The sequence below is a fragment of the Oculina patagonica genome, chromosome 3 (genome assembly GCF_052425735.1).
Source record: "Oculina patagonica isolate OP01 chromosome 3, crgOcupat, whole genome shotgun sequence".
NCBI classification, from domain to species: domain Eukaryota; kingdom Metazoa; phylum Cnidaria; class Anthozoa; order Scleractinia; family Oculinidae; genus Oculina; species Oculina patagonica.
Genome location: NC_135760.1, coordinates 24,527,485 through 24,546,473, shown reverse-complemented (window position 1 = coordinate 24,546,473; position 18,989 = coordinate 24,527,485). Strand labels below are relative to the sequence as shown.

The 18,989-nt window shown below is 39.7% G+C and overlaps 3 protein-coding genes across 4 annotated transcripts in view; 1 reads left to right on the top strand and 2 right to left on the bottom strand.

Moving 5' to 3' along the window:
- Window positions 1–262: 262 nt before the first annotated feature.
- On the bottom strand, window positions 263–6,154 carry LOC144647160 (uncharacterized). Its single transcript, XM_078506917.1, has 3 exons — window positions 5,023–6,154; window positions 1,488–3,122; window positions 263–792 (listed from the first exon to the last, which is right to left on the bottom strand). Exons 2-3 carry the CDS (start codon window positions 3,045–3,047, stop codon window positions 298–300), a joined length of 2,055 nt encoding a protein of 684 aa, XP_078363043.1. The 5' UTR covers window positions 3,048–3,122; window positions 5,023–6,154; the 3' UTR covers window positions 263–297.
- Window positions 6,155–6,819: 665 nt separating this feature from the next.
- On the bottom strand, window positions 6,820–15,988 carry LOC144647171 (E3 ubiquitin-protein ligase RNF34-like). Its single transcript, XM_078506931.1, has 4 exons — window positions 15,649–15,988; window positions 11,437–11,853; window positions 10,030–10,234; window positions 6,820–8,481 (listed from the first exon to the last, which is right to left on the bottom strand). Exons 1-4 carry the CDS (start codon window positions 15,871–15,873, stop codon window positions 8,294–8,296), a joined length of 1,035 nt encoding a protein of 344 aa, XP_078363057.1. The 5' UTR covers window positions 15,874–15,988; the 3' UTR covers window positions 6,820–8,293.
- A 16-nt stretch (window positions 15,989–16,004) lies between these two features.
- LOC144647163 (uncharacterized) overlaps window positions 16,005–18,989 on the top strand; it is a 23,539-nt gene continuing 20,554 nt past the window's right edge. Inside the window, exons 1-3 of one of the 2 annotated variants that reach the window (XM_078506920.1) lie at window positions 16,005–16,156; window positions 17,033–17,096; window positions 17,945–18,433. In XM_078506920.1, the coding sequence (XP_078363046.1) occupies window positions 16,141–16,156; window positions 17,033–17,096; window positions 17,945–18,433 (569 nt within the window). In that variant the 5' untranslated portion in view covers window positions 16,005–16,140. The remainder of the gene's footprint in view (window positions 16,157–17,032; window positions 17,097–17,944; window positions 18,434–18,989) is intronic. The other variant, XM_078506921.1, reaches the window with a different exon arrangement.

Below are 18,989 nucleotides of genomic sequence, written 5' to 3'. Positions count from 1 at the left end.
CTAGTCTTTAACAGGTTCAGAATGCGTACAAAAATACCGATGGTTTAGGGTAGGGGTAGGGAAAAGGGTACCCTGCCGTGGTGGTTTGTTGGCATCCCTATTGGACCATATGGGTGTAAGCATCCAATCTTGAAGAAGGACTGATGACTCCTAGTCGCCCCATGCTACAGAAACGAGATGGAGACAGCGTGAGTTTTTAAGTTTCAACTTTATTATAAATACTCTGGTCATCTTACATCATTAATTACTAAATGTTTAAATGTTTGTAGCAAGAAGTGTGTCTATTTGGTTTGAAATTTAGTCGTTAACCGCGGCAAGTTTACACGCAGCGCGTGTGTTTGCTTCTTGGCTTCTCGTAGATTCCGTCACGCGTCTCCCTGTATCCGGCTGGTCATTGTGACAAACATTCCCGACATACGTCACTTCCACGCGCTTTCCGTATTCTTTACGAATCACGAACTTCATTTTCACGTTGCATTCAGGGCGCTTGCACTCAGCCGCTCCTCTGAAAAACACGGTCGAGTGGATCTTGCGCGAGTTTGGCGTTCTCACGTGATTGTTATTGAAGCGCACACTGCACCATGGGTTGCTTTCCTTCACCCTGTTGGCGAATATGTGGGTCCAGTGCCCGCTCAATAAACGGCCGCCGCTTGGTAACGACTTGACTGGCATCCTGGCCCAATCCTCTTTTGTCAACTTAAATTTCGCTGTTGTGCCGCTAATGTTCACGCGAAAATATCTCTTTTGTGCTTTTTCATCATCTTCATCTTCACTAGACGAATCGGAGTTTTCCTAGTTAAAGAAATATGATGTTAGTCGCGGGAACAGGTTGTTGGCATCAGTTTTGCGTGTTATTTTGCGTGATCACGTGATGCCATTTTGGTTTTAACAACCAAAATGGCATCACGTGATCAGTGTTTTGCAAACCGCAGAGCCACAAAAACATTATCACATGATCAGAATTTTTGAACCGCAGACTAAAACCAACGGTCCGTGAAGCGGGCCGAAAAAAAGCCCTTGTCCACGGACGTCTGAGACGAATAGTACGTCATAACCGTAAAGCCCTGGCCAAACTGGTACGCAAGTGGACGCAAGTAATCGCAAGTTGATCTTGCATACAGACTTGTGTTGAGTGCCAAACGGACTCGCAAGTTTACTCGTAAGTGCATACAAGTTGTGAGAAGAGCCATTTCAATTCTACTGCGCGCAATGCAATTCAGGACTTTGAGTAAACAGCAAGACTTGCGTTGACTTGCGTTGGGTGGCCAATGGGTGAAAAACGTGACCAAAGTAAACGCAAGTCATCGCAAGTGCGAAAACGTGCGTCTACTTGCGTCTCCGTTTGGCCTGACAACTGTATGTCATGCAACAAGTTCACACAACCAGAGCGCGCGTTAGAAAACATATGGCTATATACGTTAATAAATTTCATATAAAAATCATAACGAGATCGGTACGTTACTTGAGTATTAGTATGTTGACTTTACCTTTTTGTTCAGTGGGACCATGATGACCGATGGTCTAGCGTGAGCTTTCTGTAAGTTCAACGACGGCAGATAAGATAGCGGCTGGGTTGTCAAAAGACAGTGGCAGCGTGGGCAGGCCCGTGTACCGCTTAAGTTGTGACTCATCTCTTCTGAAATAACGGGCTGGTCGGGGGACTTTCTTCTGTTAGCGCTCTTCTGGTGGTAAGAAGGCTTCATTTCCTCGTTGGTCCCCGCATCAGCTTGACTGTTCAACGCTCCTTTTTGGAAATCAGTTTGGGACGATGGTTTTCCTTCCTGCGAAGGACTGGTTTGGTGAGACGACATTTCTCCTTCGTCGCGCTTCTCATTCAAAGTATCACACGGCTTCTCGTAAAATTGCAACTTCTTATTGGTTTTCTCCTGGCCTAAATCACTCTCCCAATCAGCATTCACCTGATAGTGATGCATTTCGTCGGTAATTACTGTCTGATCAGGATATGTATCCCTGGGGTTGTCCGTATGGTCAGATGGAATTTCGTTGGTAAAACTTGCCTGGTGAGTCTGCGAGACATTATCCCAATCTGACCGTGTGCCTACCCCAAAGGATGGCATTCTCTTTTGTGCCTCTCTCTGATCAGGAGACGTGACCCCAGGGGTATTTTCAGAATACATTTCCCCGGGGTTGCCCGTCTGGAAAGACGAAATTCCGTTGGCGGAACTTGGCTGTTGAGACTGATGGGACTTATAAGAATCTGACAGTATACCTGTCCCATATGATGGCATTGTCGTTGGAGTTTCCCTGGGATCTAGAGACATTATCCCAGGGGTATTATCAGGATACATGATAATGTCCGTCTGCTGGGGCGAAACTCCGTTAGTAGAACTTTCCTGGTGAGGCTGTTGGGCTTTAATTGAAACTGACCGTATGCCAGGATACTTTTCCCTAGGATTGCCCGTCTCCTGGGGAAAAATTACCTTGGTAAAACTTGCCTGGCAAGACTGATGGGCGTTATATGAATCTAACCGTATGCCTGCCCCATATGCTGGCATTCTCCTTCGAGTGTTCGTCGGATCCAAAGACGTTAATTCAGGGGTTTTATCAGGATACTTTATCCTAGGGTTTCCCGTCTGCTGGGGCGAAATTCCGTTGATAGAACTTGCCTTGTGAGACTGATGGACCTTATTTGAATCTGATGGAATGTCTACCCAAAATGATGGCATTCTCGTTTGAGCTTCACTCGGATCTAAAGAAGTTACCCCAGGGGTATTATCGGTGTAAATCAAAGGCACCGTGTCGTGGGAAGCTGGAATCTGGTAGCTCCCCGTCTCATGAAACTGTATGTCTGTTTTAGAACTAGTAGAGTAGTGTAAGACTCGTAATGGTTTCCCGTTTTGAAAATCTGATTGAAATGATTGTGTTTTCTCGTGAATTTCCATCCAATATGAAGATGGCTCACTGAAAGTATTTAAGCGAGGAGGAATTTCGTTGCCGGGGCTAAATTCCATTTTGGAGTAAAACGGTGTTTCACTGCCAACGCTCCCTGTGCTGTAGGACTGCGCTTCATCCCGCATAGAATCCATTTGGAATAAACTCCGTCCTGGCTCACCTTTCACCCAGCCACAAGTACGTTATTTCAATCACTGCACACAAATTGCCTGGCAAAGCAAAGTGAAAACAATGAAACGTTCTGCAATTTACTCTGTGAAGAGTTTGTGTCGTCATAATAAAACGACACTGGCTCTGGAAGGCATTTAAAAAAGTGTAAAAAAGAAAATCGAAATAAGTTCTGTATATGCAGATGGAACTAAAACTGAAATGGATATGAATTCAGAATCTGTTCTTATCAGAAAGTTGACTGGCATATGTCAAAATTGATTGACAAACTGAATTTTTGAAAAATCAAATAAACTTATTATAGGAAATTAACGATACATGTTATTAACGCGAATTTCAAAAATTCGCGTTAATTTTTTAAACACGCTTACTACAAGCATTTAACGAGAACTTTTCTTAAATTCGCGTTAATTTTATTACGCGTCAATTTTGTTCGCGTTGATCAAATGTCTCGTTATATTCCTATAATAAGGTACACAGAAATAATTTGACAGCGGATTTTCGTACCAGGACTGTATTTTGCGCCATTTTTAAGCGATGACGTCATCGATGATCAGGCTTATTCCAGATGTCACGCCACAAGCTAAGATAACGCAACGTTTGTTAAAAGAATCATTCAGTACAGAAGTTGTCATCTACTTTTTTTTTATTATACGTTAATTTTTTGACAAATTTCCTGGGAAACGTCTTCGCTTCTGCATGCATTGCGTGCCGTTTATTGCTCCTTGACAAAAATGTAGTGATAGGAAAACAACTATACGCGATCAAAGTTACAACTGTTGGCGAGTCGAATGCCTATCTCACAGGTAATCCCATTGAAGGGCACCGAGAGCATGAAATATGAACTTATTCGAAAGCAAAACTAAACGCGAGGCCAAAAGGGTATCAACGAAAAGCCCTTACGGCCATCCCAATAAAATGTTTCGTTTCCCATCGCCTCGTCTCTTGTGATGGTGGGTGGGTCGGTCGGGCAAAAAAAAAAAAAAGGAAAAAGATGGAACGCTTGAAGGAAGAAAGCCTCGGGTTACGAATGCGAAAAGGTGGCTATTTCGTTCGTGATTTCCGTTATTCTTTCTTTAATCAAAACTAAAGGCAAGGACATCACATAATGTCAATTGTTGTTCATAAAACAAGATCGTATGCTTGTAAATTAAAGTACTTGCTTCTTTGACTAGTGAATCTGCAATTTTTTTTTTACTTTTTGAAAAAAAACGGGTCGGTCGGGCGATGGGAAACGAAACATTTTATTGGGATGGCCTAAGTACAAAAACAAATTTACTTGAATTAAAAACATTTCACAGGCGGTAAGGGTTTTCGGTCATGCCGGATCCGGAAACTAAACAATACCACTACCAAGAAAATAGCCTAGTAATAACAGATGCAGACTAGATTTGGGTCATTGTAAAACATTTTGAGATGCTTTCGTTGGAGTAATTCGCTCTCTAAGGAATTGTCATGTTTTAATTAACATTTAACATTCTTCACGCTTTACTAACGTCTTATACCGTCACTGGGGAAATTTGCACGAATTATCCACATTTTGTAACTCTCTCTTTACAACGGGACACACTTTTTTTCGATTTTTAACAAAGACCAAAAACAAGTTTACTACTGCGTTAATAAACTTTTGCGGTGCGTACAAAAGCTACACACACAAAAGCTAAACAATGGCAGCGTGCACGAGGGAATGCATACCCGATGAGCTAAATGCGCTAAAATCGTGCGAAAACTGTTTCAATTTGTCGATTATCCGTGCGAAGTTTGAGATCATCTGATTCTGAGGAATTCGAATTGTGTCGTTGCTCTCTTTCATAGTTGAAAAATTCCACAGTCAGGTTGTAATTCTGATCATTTAGTAATTAACTGTTGGATGTCGGCTTTAAAGGATTATCCTTACTAATTCAACTGATTTAATTAGAAGCTTGCATTGTAACTACTTACCAAATTTCAACTGCTTCTTCTCCCCAATTAACTAAGAGTGAAAATTTCTTACGAGTAAGGACGAGTCCTTAGAAGTAATCTAAGGCTTCTTATCCTCGTGCCTTGTCTAAAGCAGAAATAATATGCATGTTATTGCTGGCGCAGAAGGTCTCAGTAGAAACCTCTCGGGAGCTCACGCGTCAAGTCTCGTGCGAAATTAAAAATTCCGCCTTGCGCGCACGTGTTACCCTCTCACGCACGTGCAAAAAAATAACAATCTCGTTCCCAGGGCCAGCGCGTTTTACCCAAAGGATCGCGGCCTCTGGAACGAGTAGTTTCCGCCTAGTGCGCACCCCGCTCGCATACGAAATATTTAAGAGATCGCGCTTGGAAAAGCATGGATCATAAACGATTCGTGGATGAGAATGAGAAATTATATACCGTAAAATTCCGGTTATAAGCCCTCCCACTTATATGCCCCCCGGTTATAGGCCCATCTATCTGGCAACAAAAAAATACATCCGGTTATAAGCCTCCCGGATAGAAGCCCCCTCTGCCGGATGACAGTAATGAACTGGGCTAAATGTTGCTTTATTATACGTTTTTAACTTAAAAACGTATTTCGATCAACACTCTCGTGGCTCGTTTGGAAACGTTTTTTATTCCGCTTATAAGCCCTCCCGGATATAGGCCCCTCCGTTTATAGGCCCACCCAAAACCCCTTACGAAGTTGTATAAGCCCAGGGCTCATAACCGGAATTTTACGGTATCCTGAACCAACAAGATATTCGAGAGAAGCTGGCGTGACATGCATACCAAAACTTAAAGCCCATTAGTCCAGTTCTAATCCCAGTCAAATATGAAAAGCTATTGAGAGGGTCATGAAAGAGGGGAGGGGGTATAACTCCCATTTTCCAGCCCAGATCCCATTCCCATTTTTTGGGTTGTGATTCCCAGTCTCGGTGACCCAAATCCCATTTTCCCGGGACAAAGAAACATTGATAAACAAATTAATATATACAGTTCAGAGTTTTGAAACTTGTGCACATTCAGTAGTCTGACTTGCACTCATGTTTATGGTGCAAGAAACAACATACACGTAGTAAGTAGTAGGCATCCGTCAATCCGGAGTATTATGTTATTGTGCCGTAGGTGATCTGGTTACAGCGCCTGATGTGGCTATGAAGTCCGATGCGGGAGTGGCAGTCCCTGTTGCAGTAAAAAAAAAAGGTAAAGTCTGTGTCCGAGCCATGAGGCTCATACAGCCGGAGCTTATCCCGGTTTCCGTAGCATTAAGCGACTAGGAGTATTGCTACTCCCCCCTGGATGGGATGCTAGTCCATCGCAGGGTTACCCCCCAGCAGTAAATTCGCCGGTACCCATTTGTACACCTGGGTGGAGAGAGGCACTGTGAGAGTAAAGTGTCTTGCCCAAGAACACAACGCAGCGCCCCGGCCAGGCCTCGAACCCGAGCCGTTCGACTCGGATTCGAGCGCGCTAACCATTAGGCCACCGCGCCTCCCACAAGTCCCTGTTGCAGTGGGCGCAGATTAAGGCTGAGGCAGGTCTATTCATTGGTGGCTGAGACTTCTCAGGGACCTCTTCTCCTCAGCTTGCCGCATCGGATCGGCTTCGAACATACTATTTTGATAATAAACCAATTTTTTTTTAGAAAAAGACAATGTTAGATGGACAAGCTCACAGTAAAATGCCCGAAAACTTGAACTGTTCAGACAGATTTTACTGGTTACACTACATTATCTGAATGAGCAATTAACCATAACCCTGAGCTTTTTACGAATGGATACAAACAAAAAGTTTGCTGTTAGTTGTTCTCTATATTTTTATTTAAATAAAAAAGCAATGCTAGCTTTATTAATATGCATTATCAAGTACATGTACAATGTAGCAGTTGGAGGGAAAATATTGTGGACTAAAGAAATCTTTTTTACAACCCGACACTTGAAAAATACTTAATTTAAACCAAACAGGGAACAAGGAATAAAATGAACCTTCAGAGAAAATGAGTAGAACTGGAAACTGTTATTTAAATCCATCATAATGATTTTTTCCTTAAATGATTTTAAATGTCCCTTCAAATTTTAACTCATTTTTTTTTCATGAAATACAACTATAACAATATTACATTTATGCATAAGAATTTAACAAACCAGTATGTTTTACATGAACAATGTTAAATATTGATATATATGGTTTACAAGTGTAACATACAAAGACCATAATAATTAAAGAAAATCTTGACTGATAAACGAGTCCCGAGTCCCTTTACCTGGGGGACAATGTATGTACCAAAACTGAAACATAAATTTTAAATAGCTGGATTTCTTTCAAGAAGAAAAGCTTTTTTTACCATGAGAGTATAATGAATGCTAAGGCATAGCATATATGACATGGACAGTTCATAACAACTGATTTTTTTGTGCATGTGTGTGGGATGACCCTTTGTTTTTTCATCCCTGTTTCTGTGTCTTTATAATCTGATAAAGATCACTGAATTCAATTTGCTTCCATGAATAAAACATTCTGTCAAGACCAACTTGGGAGAGAAATGATGTGTTTGTAATCTTCATCAGAGTGTAATCGAGACAGAGAAATGGAGGTATTATCCTATAAGTAGACCACGCTGTCTGTTTTACCAGAAAGAGCTTAATAAAAAATTATGCTCATCTATTGAAGAATGACTTGAAAATGATGTAGCTTTTCGCAATAGCCTTAAAGTAAATTTCGTAAAAAAAATCTTGGAGAAGTACCGTCGCTTGCATCTCAGCATGAACATATGCCCCCAAAACATGATCTAATTACATACTAAATGTGACATGACTGGTTGTCAACAGTTGAAGTTTGGCAGACCATAATGGCAACTTTCGCGAAAAAAGTTCAACACATTCAGGTTTTGAAATGGCAGAAAGATTGGATATAGAAGACTTCTTCTGAAAAATTGATCCTAATTTGTGTCAAAATGCATTTGCAGGTTCACTTGAATCACTTCTAGTGTAAAGTTTTGCCCCTACTCAGTGTTTTTGGTGAGCATTTTGAGTGCGAAAGTTTGCCAGTACGGTTGCTTAACTTCAAATGTTTGACGATATACCCAATACCAATGTTTCGGTGACACATGCTCATGCTTAGATGCAAGCAACAGTATACAGAAGTACTGATTATCTGTTGGTAAATACACTCAAATATGTTGGTCCAGTATTAGACTTTGTTTACCAACCAAGATTTCTAATACAAACAATACATTGCAGAGCTTTTCTATTAAACTAAACCAAGGTTAAGCTTTAAACACATGTACAATCCTAGAAATATGCTGCCGACATATTGGACAGTCTGATATCTGTTTTCCGCACTTTGTACAAGTGACCATGTGTCCACATTCGAGTAGAACACAGTCTATTCCAGCGTCCATACATATCTTACATTGATCTTCAGAATCAATGTCTTCTTCGGATTCTGTTGAGCCTGAAAAGAGAAACAGAAAGTGTATGTCTATTAAAAGGCAGTCACTTTAGATATATTACTTTTTTAATGCTTTATTCAAAACACATACACACTATCTGACACTACATTACAAACATTACAATTACATAACAGTATTGCTGTTTTATGCTTTATTTTTGTTGATGCGAATAAACATTGAAATATTCTTAAGTTGTGCATTGTGCAATAATTTCTGCCTGAGCTTATAGACCATATTTTTGTATTCTCAGTATTGAACTGGAACTAGCTTGCAATGGAGGCTAATGTGGGTAATCTTTTCAAAGCAAATGACATGAAGCTCTTTTTAATGATATTTCCCCACATCAGCCTCCATTGCAAGCTAGTTCCAGTCCAATATCGAGAATACGAATATGGTCTATTCTTGGTTTTCATGTTACGTCATAAAATTCTGAAATCAAAATTCACTAGGCCTACTAAATTTTCGTTGTCATTAGACGTAAGATAAACTAAAAATATATCTTTTTGCAAATTTCCAGATCGATAGTGTCATTCGTTTTTATTACAGAGCATTTTGAATATTTGAGTTCTCCATCGTATGTGACATCAAGCTGAGTGCCGTGACAAAGCTGTTTCGTTTGAAAAAAGGCCTTTCCTTTCCATTTTTAGCAGATTGAACATTTCAGATATAATAAGTGGTGTTTATGTGAAATTATACTAGCTCATGAGCCAAAGATTGCCGCTTTTGTAAACAGAATTGAGTTCCAGATGGTTTCTCTGACATTACGGCGGCCATATTTGTGTCCCTTGGAAGGACACAGTTATGACATCTCCATACTAAGCTTTATAAATTTGCGTGGAAAGGTTCGGCAAATAATTCGCGAACGGTTCACCGCACAGACCTGAAACTTGGAGAAATTGTTTATCTATTTATCATCTATAATATTATCGTCTATAATATTTGAAATTCATAGCTTCTGTAGTTGAATAATTTCGAATTTATTTTTTGATTGCGTGACAGTGAAAACCAGCAATTGACACAAATAATTGTTTTGAACACAGTAACTTTGGCTGATGGGAAACCGAACACTTCTTTGACAATTAGTTGGTAGGTTGGTTAGTCGGTCAGTCAGTCAGTCAGTTAGTCAGTCAGTCAATAAGTAACAACTTAATTTAGAGAGGGTGGATGTCAGACAAGACAATAAAAATTAAGTTAATAAACTTGTGGCTCTCTAATTTAGAGAGATTCCAAAAGGAGATATCATAAGCTAAATAAAAAACTTGAAGGAAGATAAGTTTCTACAGTCGGGTGAACAAGTGCCAGTTGATGGCGACATCACTTCTCCAAGGAGTGACTGAGCGTGCAGTTTTTGTCCCAGGAGTTGCTAGGCAACATGACGCATTTGTATGCTTGATTGCTTTCAGAGTACTCGTGAGTGCTCATACTAGTTTCTGATTGAATTAAATAATTCGGAAATACTTCGAGTGCTTCAACGAAAATTTGCCAACACTGGCACTAATTCCCCTGACTGTTCTACAGAGTAGCTTTCTACAGCGACAATACAGACTTACCTTTCTTTTTATGTGCTTGCTTGGAATTCCAAAGAGTTCTAACCCGTTCTAAGAGTTCTTTCTTTTCAACACAGCCCTTGAAGTCGACAAAATTAGCAGAAAGAATGTGTTTGAGCTCCTTCACTGAAAGTTCCTCTACTTCGTCAATGTTCTGGATTTCACTCAGACTCTTACTTTGAGATGCTGGTGGCACTGACCGAGAAACCTACACAGCATAAGTTAGTTAACCAAGTGCTCATTACAATCATGTTTAACCGTCAACAACTATGATGTATATTATTACCGTTGCTTGCATCTAAGCATGAACACCGAAACATGATGTAATTGGGTATTAACGTTGAAGTTTGACAGTCCGTAACGACAACTTTTGCGCCAAAAGTTCAACACATTCTGGTTATGAAATGGCAGAAAGCTTGGATACGAAGACTAATCTTCCGAAAAATTGATCCTGATCTGTGTTGATATCAGATGCATAACTTTGCAGGTTCACTTGAATCACTTCTGGTGTAAAGATTCGCCTGATCTTAGTGTTTTTGGTGAGAATTTTGAGTGTGAAAGTTGCAGTTACAGTCTGCTTAACTTCAATGTTTGATGCCAAATCACCCAATTAGATCATGTTTTGGCGGCGAGTGTTCACACTTAGATGCAAGCGACGATATAGGGGGTTTTACATTCTGCAAACCGCCATATTTTGTCCTTCCTTGACAAGGTGTGGTGGAGTTGATTTACATGTATGGACTACCAAAAACAAATCCAGCTAGTGGTAGGGAAGAAAATTTGCACTTGGGACCTCTGGATTACAAGCCCAGTGCCCTTACCACTAGGCTGCACTAGGGGGTTGTACATTCAGGGCCCTGCAGGGCCATTTTTGGGAAGGGAGTGTACAATCAATCAAGGGAGTGTTTAAATGCCATGCAATGACAGCACAAAGAGGGTAGAGGGAACTCCCATAATATTAAAGGGAGGGGGTGCTCGTCATCTCATTTTGGGGTGTAAATTACAGGGTCAATTCAATTAAACATTTACAAGTTTAATTATTTACAAGTGTAGCTATTGTTGAAGGTTGAGAGCAATAGCTACACTTGTAAATGACACCTGTAAATGTTTAATTGAATTGACCCCAGGTTTTAGTTTCACTTAAAGTTTTTAGGAAAGAATGTCAATATTTTAACCATCAGGCTCCCTTAGGGTTGCATATGAAAAAATAAAAAAATAAAACATCTTTATCCTGTGTTGGTAGTCTAGCCTGGTCAGATATGAAAAATGGTATCTTTCAGGCTCCAAAAAAGCTTGAGCCGAACAAAATTGGTCTATTTTAATGGTTTAATATTTATTCAAATTTTTCAACAAGCATCCCCTTTGATATGGGAGTTCTCCCCCACCCCTCCCTCCCCCAAGAGCACAAACCTGTACAGGTCGTGTATTATTTGATGGTGTTTGAAAGTTTGAACCCCTCGGTCGGTTTATCCTGGTAAAATGGAAGTTCTGTGGATGAGATTGTGAAGGGTTTGCTTGTGGCTGTTGCCTTCCATGTTGAGAGTGTGATGTTGACGAAGGAGCAGCATTTGACCTTCCTTCAACATGACGTAAAATTAACTCCACCAGATCCCGTTTCTCTTTACAGTGATTCAAGGAGATCTGTCTGGCCCTCAAATAATCTTGAAGGTCTTTAACTTTCAATTTCATGAGATGATCCTTGTAGGCTATGGGAGACTGCAGAGCTCGGCAGGTCAAGCAGTGCCTGCTGTTCTCTCCAGGGACATAGCTGGGTTCTTTCGTGAAGCAGTCATTGCAGTATTGTCTCTTGCAATTCCGACAGAGATTCTGAAACAAAAAAGCGCAAAAAAATTATTTAATAGAATCACATTTAAAAAGGAGATTTGACTTTACTTTCCTCATTTAACAACTTACACATATCAAATTGAAACACAGTGATTAGAAACGTGTGTGTATTTTCGAAGTCCACAAATCCACTCAATGTATCGCAAAAAAACTGCAATCCAGGTGTGATTTAGGCCAAGTCAGTCAATCTACAAACCTATTCGCCCTGGCCCTCTCACAAAGGTAAACCAGCAAGAAACTATCAAATTGTGAAAGCTTCAAGACAAGATACAACAGAAACACCTTAAATGAAAGCAAGAATCATGTTCAAACATGGGCAGAGGTGTACCGGTAAATGAGTCATTGCAGCAAGCTGTCAAAGAACTTCAGAGCAGTCTCTTTTTTGCTCTTCTTCCAGCTCATGTGCTAATGGTTACACATGGCTTTGCCACTTGAATTCTGCATTCACTAGATAGACTGCCTGCTCGTTAAATTGTCTTTGTCTCCACAGATTTAGAGCAAAAGAGAGACTGTCAGCAGTCTATTGGCCTAACCAGGGTTGTCAAAATAAGCCAGCAACCGTCACATTTCACCGGCTATTATGAACTCTGCGCCGGCTACTCTGAATATAAGTAGGTCAGTTCTGAGTGTGTGTTATCAAGTTCTGAGTGTTTTGTAGCCGCCTACTTTTTGGAAGGAACCTGCTACTCAAAAACCTTTCGACAACCCTGCTAACACCTTGAATCTCTAAATTCGTTCTGATAAGCAGCTGGCTGTTTGTTTTGCACTGTAGGGGAATATCTACAATGAGTTGCTCCAATAGACACTACTTGGGTTTATCTCAGACAATTGTCTAGAAAGTGAAGGAAATCACTGCATAAAAATAGCAGCTGATGATTGAATACATTGATAAGAATAATTAGTGAAAACCTGATCACAGTCTGTTTTGAATCCGTTAAGTTGTGAGCACAAGTTTTCATGCTCATGCATTGTGAGTTGTATATAACCAGAAGTGGGATAAGAAACAGAATTCCACAAGGTTTGTGCGTTTTTGTAAGTTACTTTACAATGCCCCATCATTTTTATCCCTTTTTGCCAAGATAAGTTCATTACAATAGTCTTAAAAGTTAATCATGTATGATTCAATTAAATCCAAATTTGATCAGCTGTTAATAATTCAAATTTTCCCATTTACAATAAGGATGAAAATTTATCTCTGCTTTTAACATCCAATGAGTGCTGTAAAAAAAGTTTGCAAAAGATCTGTTTGGATCACACACATCTGATAATTTCCCAGCTTAAGAAACATCAGCAATTCGTATGTACAGCAACAGATAACTGACAACAGTGAATGTTGCACATAGCATCTAATTGATTAGTATAAATATTTCATTTTCCCCTTTGATCCTTATCATTTTATCAAATACATTAAGTGTCTAAATGATTTTTCACTTCCAAACTACACTCTCAGACATAATATCAAATAAATTATTAAAATGAGTAATTTATGCTTGACTTATCAAAATAAGTTCCTAAACTAAGGACTTCAACTTTTTTTTTGTTTTTTTTTTGTTAAGCTGCCTTGGACAGCAAGAGAAACACTTGATTGATTATCAACTGGAAGTCGACAAAGGCAAATAAACTGCCATAGAGAATTTAGAAAAGCTGACATTTCGAGCATTCCCACTTGATCAAAGAAAGTTTTGCTCCGATGATAGATTTGCTACAACAGTTTATTTACCTTTATTGAGTTTTAATCAACTAAAAATATAAGCTTCAGTTATTTATACGGAAATAGTACCACTGAGAGAAAATGAGCCCTTTTATTGCGGGCCCAAGAGAGGCCCGCAACCCTAATCTTGACAGTGACCAGCGGATTGCGTATTACGCGTGCGTGCCACGTTTATAAAGGCTATCTGCAAACCGGAAGTTGAAAATTTTGTTCTTCCACTAAGAACGATCGGAATGCAAAAAATGTGTCAATCACGACAGTTTGTAGTAACACCGGAAGAGAAAAATATTGTCTCCAAGAGCGATAATAATGCGAAAAATCAACAGTTTGTCACATTAGATCGAGGCTTCTGTCTTGCAGACATTACGTTTTGCAGATGTTGTTTTATAGGTGTTACTTTTGTGAAGATCTGCTGTGATTGTATCACAGATAAACTACGGCAAAGCGAATGATTCCAACAACGGTTATTCTCGAGAAATTCCTTATAACACTGACAACAAAGCGAGTTTGCCGACGGAGGAAAATCACATCTCAATTCACACCGCGTGCTCGACTACACTTCGCAAAACTGTCAATCAAAAAAACAACTCTGATTGGTTCGCGGCAATAGGAAACGATAAAAACGCGTTACTCGACCTTACTCGGAATAATTTTCTTTTGTCCAGTGATTTATCGACACTGTCAGGCCCGCACTTTCTACCCTGTGGTTACCACTAGTTTGATAACTAAGGGTGTTCATAGCAGTTTTCCTTAGTTTAATGTCACGTGAATGGTGGCAGTTACTGAAAAGTACTTTACACCTGCATTACACAGGAAATTATGTATAGATTCAAATTTCTGGTCTTTAACACATCAAAATGAGTGCAACTGATTACAAGTGCTGTCGGTTAAGAGTCACGGATGAAAGAGCCAATTACACATCCAGAGTAGGAATGGTGAATGATCCTTCAAAACATGCTTGTCGCACAAAATTTTAGCCTAATTTCAGGGGTCTTGTCGTCTCGAATTTTTCTTTGACGCCTTCTTAGAGTCTCAATTTCTTTTGCAAGGCTAAAAAGGTCTCTGGCTCACAGAAAAGATATCAGTCTTGCCATCTCACAATGCCTTGCATTTACCATTCAACACTCCTCAGAGTCTTTCTACATGTACTTCAAATTTGACACTAAAGGTGTAGAAATATAAATGATGGAGATTAAAACTAATCAGAGATTTTCATTTTCAGACACATGTTACAAATGCAAGGCATTTGTACAGTACATTTATCATCCCACGAAGCTTTTGGGCAAAAAATTGCAAGTTTTAAAAAAAAAAACAGAAGGAGCATTTAGTCTGATCAAATCAAACTTGGTCTAAAGCTTATTTTACATATCAATAAAAGACTTATGTCAAGAAGATTTAAATTTAAATATACCGGCTTGCTCAAATATTACCCAAAATGGAAATAGATCAATATCAGGATTCAATATTGACATACATCATTAAATAGCGATAACCGCATTATGTTTGTTTGTGAGTAAATAAACTTGTGGTTATTAAACCTAGTTCCTTGTTTCGCCTCCAATTTCATTTTTCCTCATGCAAATCAAAACCGAACTGATCCAATGCAGATGACAGCGCTTAATAAACAGAAGTGGAATATAGGTTAAGGGAAGTAGAAAGAGAAATATCAAAGCAGTTAAGTATCAAAATAAGCTAAAAATACCAGCTTCAGTGTGGGTATATTTTCGAGACGGTTGTTTACGTCAAACCAATGAAAAATCATCCCTTGTTCCTATCATTTAATTTTAAAATTAAAAATGCCATAAATTTAATAGAACAGACTGCTATTTACAGCAACTTGTCTACAGTTTTTGCTTGATTATTCGCACTTAAAAGCAATAAATCATCCGAATTTACACTGAAAGGTTTTTTTTTTCGCAGAGCTATAACCCAAAAACTGTAAACTGTGTGATCATAAATTCTGAAAATATCGAAAGCCTTGACAACCATACTCCATCGCAATATGCAAAGGAAATGCGATAAAAGTCCTCTAATTCAGTAAGCAATCGCTAAACCCAGGCTATTACCTTTCTTTTGAAGAGCGTAAAATTGGAGCTACAGCTAAAACAGGCCATTTCTTCGAGAACGTCCTCCGGAAAAGTGAAACTGCTGCTCGAAGCTTGGCTCGCCCGAGAGGAAGCAGAAGAAATAGTTGATGGTCTGCCGTTGGTTACATTAAAATGCGAGCGTAATATCGCATCGACGTGCTCTGAATGATCTCTTAACTCCCCACTGACACCACCAGCGCCCATAACAGGCCACGAAGGAGATCAAAAGAATTTTTCTGCTCGATAATAATGCGAGTTGAAAGAGGTGTCGTGATGATCAGGAAAATATTTAGAGAGAAGCGCGCACGATGGACTGAGGCGAGGGGAATGTAGTGACGTCATGGTACGGAAACGAGGCAGGAAGCGAAAGAAGCGTGGCTTGCTTCTCGTTTGATTTGCTTTCGATTTCTGATTTTTACGGGAGACTTTTTGTCCTTTTATCGAAGCATTTTATATCGTCAGGGATTTGCAATGGCTGATCAAGGATGTAAGTGTGTTTTTGTGCTTTAAAGATTGCTCTATCGGCAAAGTTTTGCAATGAATCTTGGCGGACAACCTTCGCATGTCAAATCTAGCAGCTTGACAAATCAATGAATACAGTCACGATTGTGAAATTGCTAAATTTATTTCTTAAAACTTATAATGTGGAAGGTATAGCAGCTTTAATTCTGTGAAAGAAACATTGAAAAGGACAAACTGCAATTTGTTGCTAGCTATAAGCTATTTGGATTTATATAAAGCTCTCGCGCAAGTAGTGCATTATTTTCGAACACATGCTCCTTTACCCCTTTCCGATTTCTTTGGTATTTGTAAGCTTTATGAAGTCTAACACATTTGGTACTGCTACTCTGCTGATATTGTACTTTCAAGGCCTTATATTCCCCGGCATGTTATGTTAGTTTAAAACGAATTTTGGCAGGTAGTTCTATTTGCTTTATTTCTCATATGTGTAATATGTGGGGGTGTCTGGGGTAAAAAAAATTTACGCCAGCATTTTTTTTTCCTTTCCTCTTATTGATGATAAATTGTCATAGTAGTCTGTGAATCCACTTCAATGCTCCCCGTGAAAACACAGTCCAGCAGACTACTTTGAAAATGTTATGACAAAATTTATCATCAATAAGACAACAGATGCATAAAAAGCTGGCATCAATTTGTTTTTTACAATAACAAAAAGCCATCAAGTTCGTATGAATTTGGAGCACAAGCCACTTTTTGGTTTTTACAAAAATAAATGAGCCCTGAGCTATTTTTTTTTAATCAAGAAAAAGCAGGTTAACTTTGTACATGTATGTGGGAATTGTTCTTTACTACTACTCCTGATTTGCCAAAGTAACATATGCAACACTGTTTTCCTCTCCAGACGGAGGCAGTTATGCCCAAAGCGGCGGATCAGCAATGTATGGTGGAAGTACTGGAGCCACTGGGTAAGTCTGTTGTCATTTTTTGATGTTTATGTGTAGAATTTTTGTAATTTTAAATGATTTAATACAGTAGAAAGATAGAAACATACAGTTGTGCAAGAGGGAGTTGAATTCCCAATCAAGAGGGGATACAAAATGTAGAACGTTCAACATTGGCAAATTAGATCTTTGCATCAGGGTTTCGAGACTAACTTTTTCGCTATCTAGCCTACTGGCTAGTGACAGCTTTGGTTTCACTAGCGAAAACCAATTTTCTACTAGCCAGAATTCTCAAGCTACCTTAGGTTTAGGCAAAGGCATTTTGCCGTCTTCACTGTCTCTGTTATCCTTATTTAAATTTAGGTTACTTTTTAGTTATTTCAGCTTGTCAACAGTCTTTGATAATTTTATACAGTGTACTTGTGAGTTCTGTTACTCAGATGCAATTTCGATGTATGGTTTCCTTTCAATCAAATTCCTGAAATTTTAACTAGCCATTTTGGCAAGTGAAAGCCCAGAACCCACTAGCCAAAACTGCATTTCTACTAGCCTTTGCCTAGTTGGCTACAGTTAGTCTCGAGCCCTGATTGCATAATATGTTTTTGCTTGATCTGTTTTCTAATACAGTCAACTCTCTCTCTTAACGGACACCTCTATAAGATGGACACCTCTCTAAATGGACAGTTGCAGCCGGTCTCGACGGGGTCCATTGTAGAGATGGTTAATGTATATTCTTTTTTCGAGGACAATGGACACCGTAAAGCCATTAATGCAAGAAATGTCTGGGATCTGGGGAAAAGAATTTGATGCCAATTAAAAAAGTTAGCATTGAAATTTGCAATGAGCTTATTCTGTTAATTATTTGTTGACAGCTACGCTGGAGCACAAGGTTACCAATCAACTGGTTACCAGGCTCCCACCAGTGCTTATCAATCAACTGGATACCAGGCCCCAGCTCAGCCCGCAGCCCCAGCATATGGTGCGGCACCTGGGTACCAGGCCTCGACTACATCCTATCCAGGCTATCAGGCTGACAGCAGCGCAAGCAGTTATCCACCAGCAGCTTCCACACAGTACCAGGGATACAGCCAACAGCCACAGAGTGGTGGCTATACACAGGCCAGTAGTGGGGGATCAAGCTACCAACAGTCACAGGGATACCAACAAAGCGGAGGGTATCAATCTGGTGGCCAGAGCAGTTATGGTAGCAGTCAGAGCAGCGGCGGGGGTTACCAAAGTGGTGGGTATCAAGGTGATAGTGGGCGTGGTGGCAGCAGTGGCGGTGGTGGCGGATATGGGCAGCAGAGCTCTTCCTATGGGCAGGGCGGCGGTGGTGGTGGTTATGGAGGCGGCGGAAGAGGGTAGGTTCAGATTTCCATTGTATCACCTGATTATGGTTATTCTGTATTTCATATAGCAGTGTCATTAGATGGTCATGCACAAGCCCTAGATCAGATCTTGAAACTTAAACTCAAGTTCACCTTACAAAATCTTAAATATTGTTGTGATAAGCAGTAGCAGCCATGCTGAAAGAAAAGGAAACAGTGGCTGTGAAATAATCAAATTACATTTGGAAACTTAGTGATACATGAAATTTACTTTGCACTTTTGCTGTAAGTTAATGATGATGACAAAAGGTGCATAAATCTTGCATGTACATGTCCATCTCTTGACACGTCTCCGTAATTTAATTACCCATTACAAACACTACAAAAAACTCAAGATTATGTTAAGGCTGGTACTAAAAATACCTCCTGGCAAGTCAAATTGTATAAACTATGGGCATGATGAGATTCAAGCTGTTTCATGAACTGGTCTCAGCTTTTATTGTGAACACCTCGTGGGTTCTTGTGATCTTGAAACCTTGCTATTCCGAGGTTAAACCATTTTTACTTCTTTGGTTGTCATATGAATATA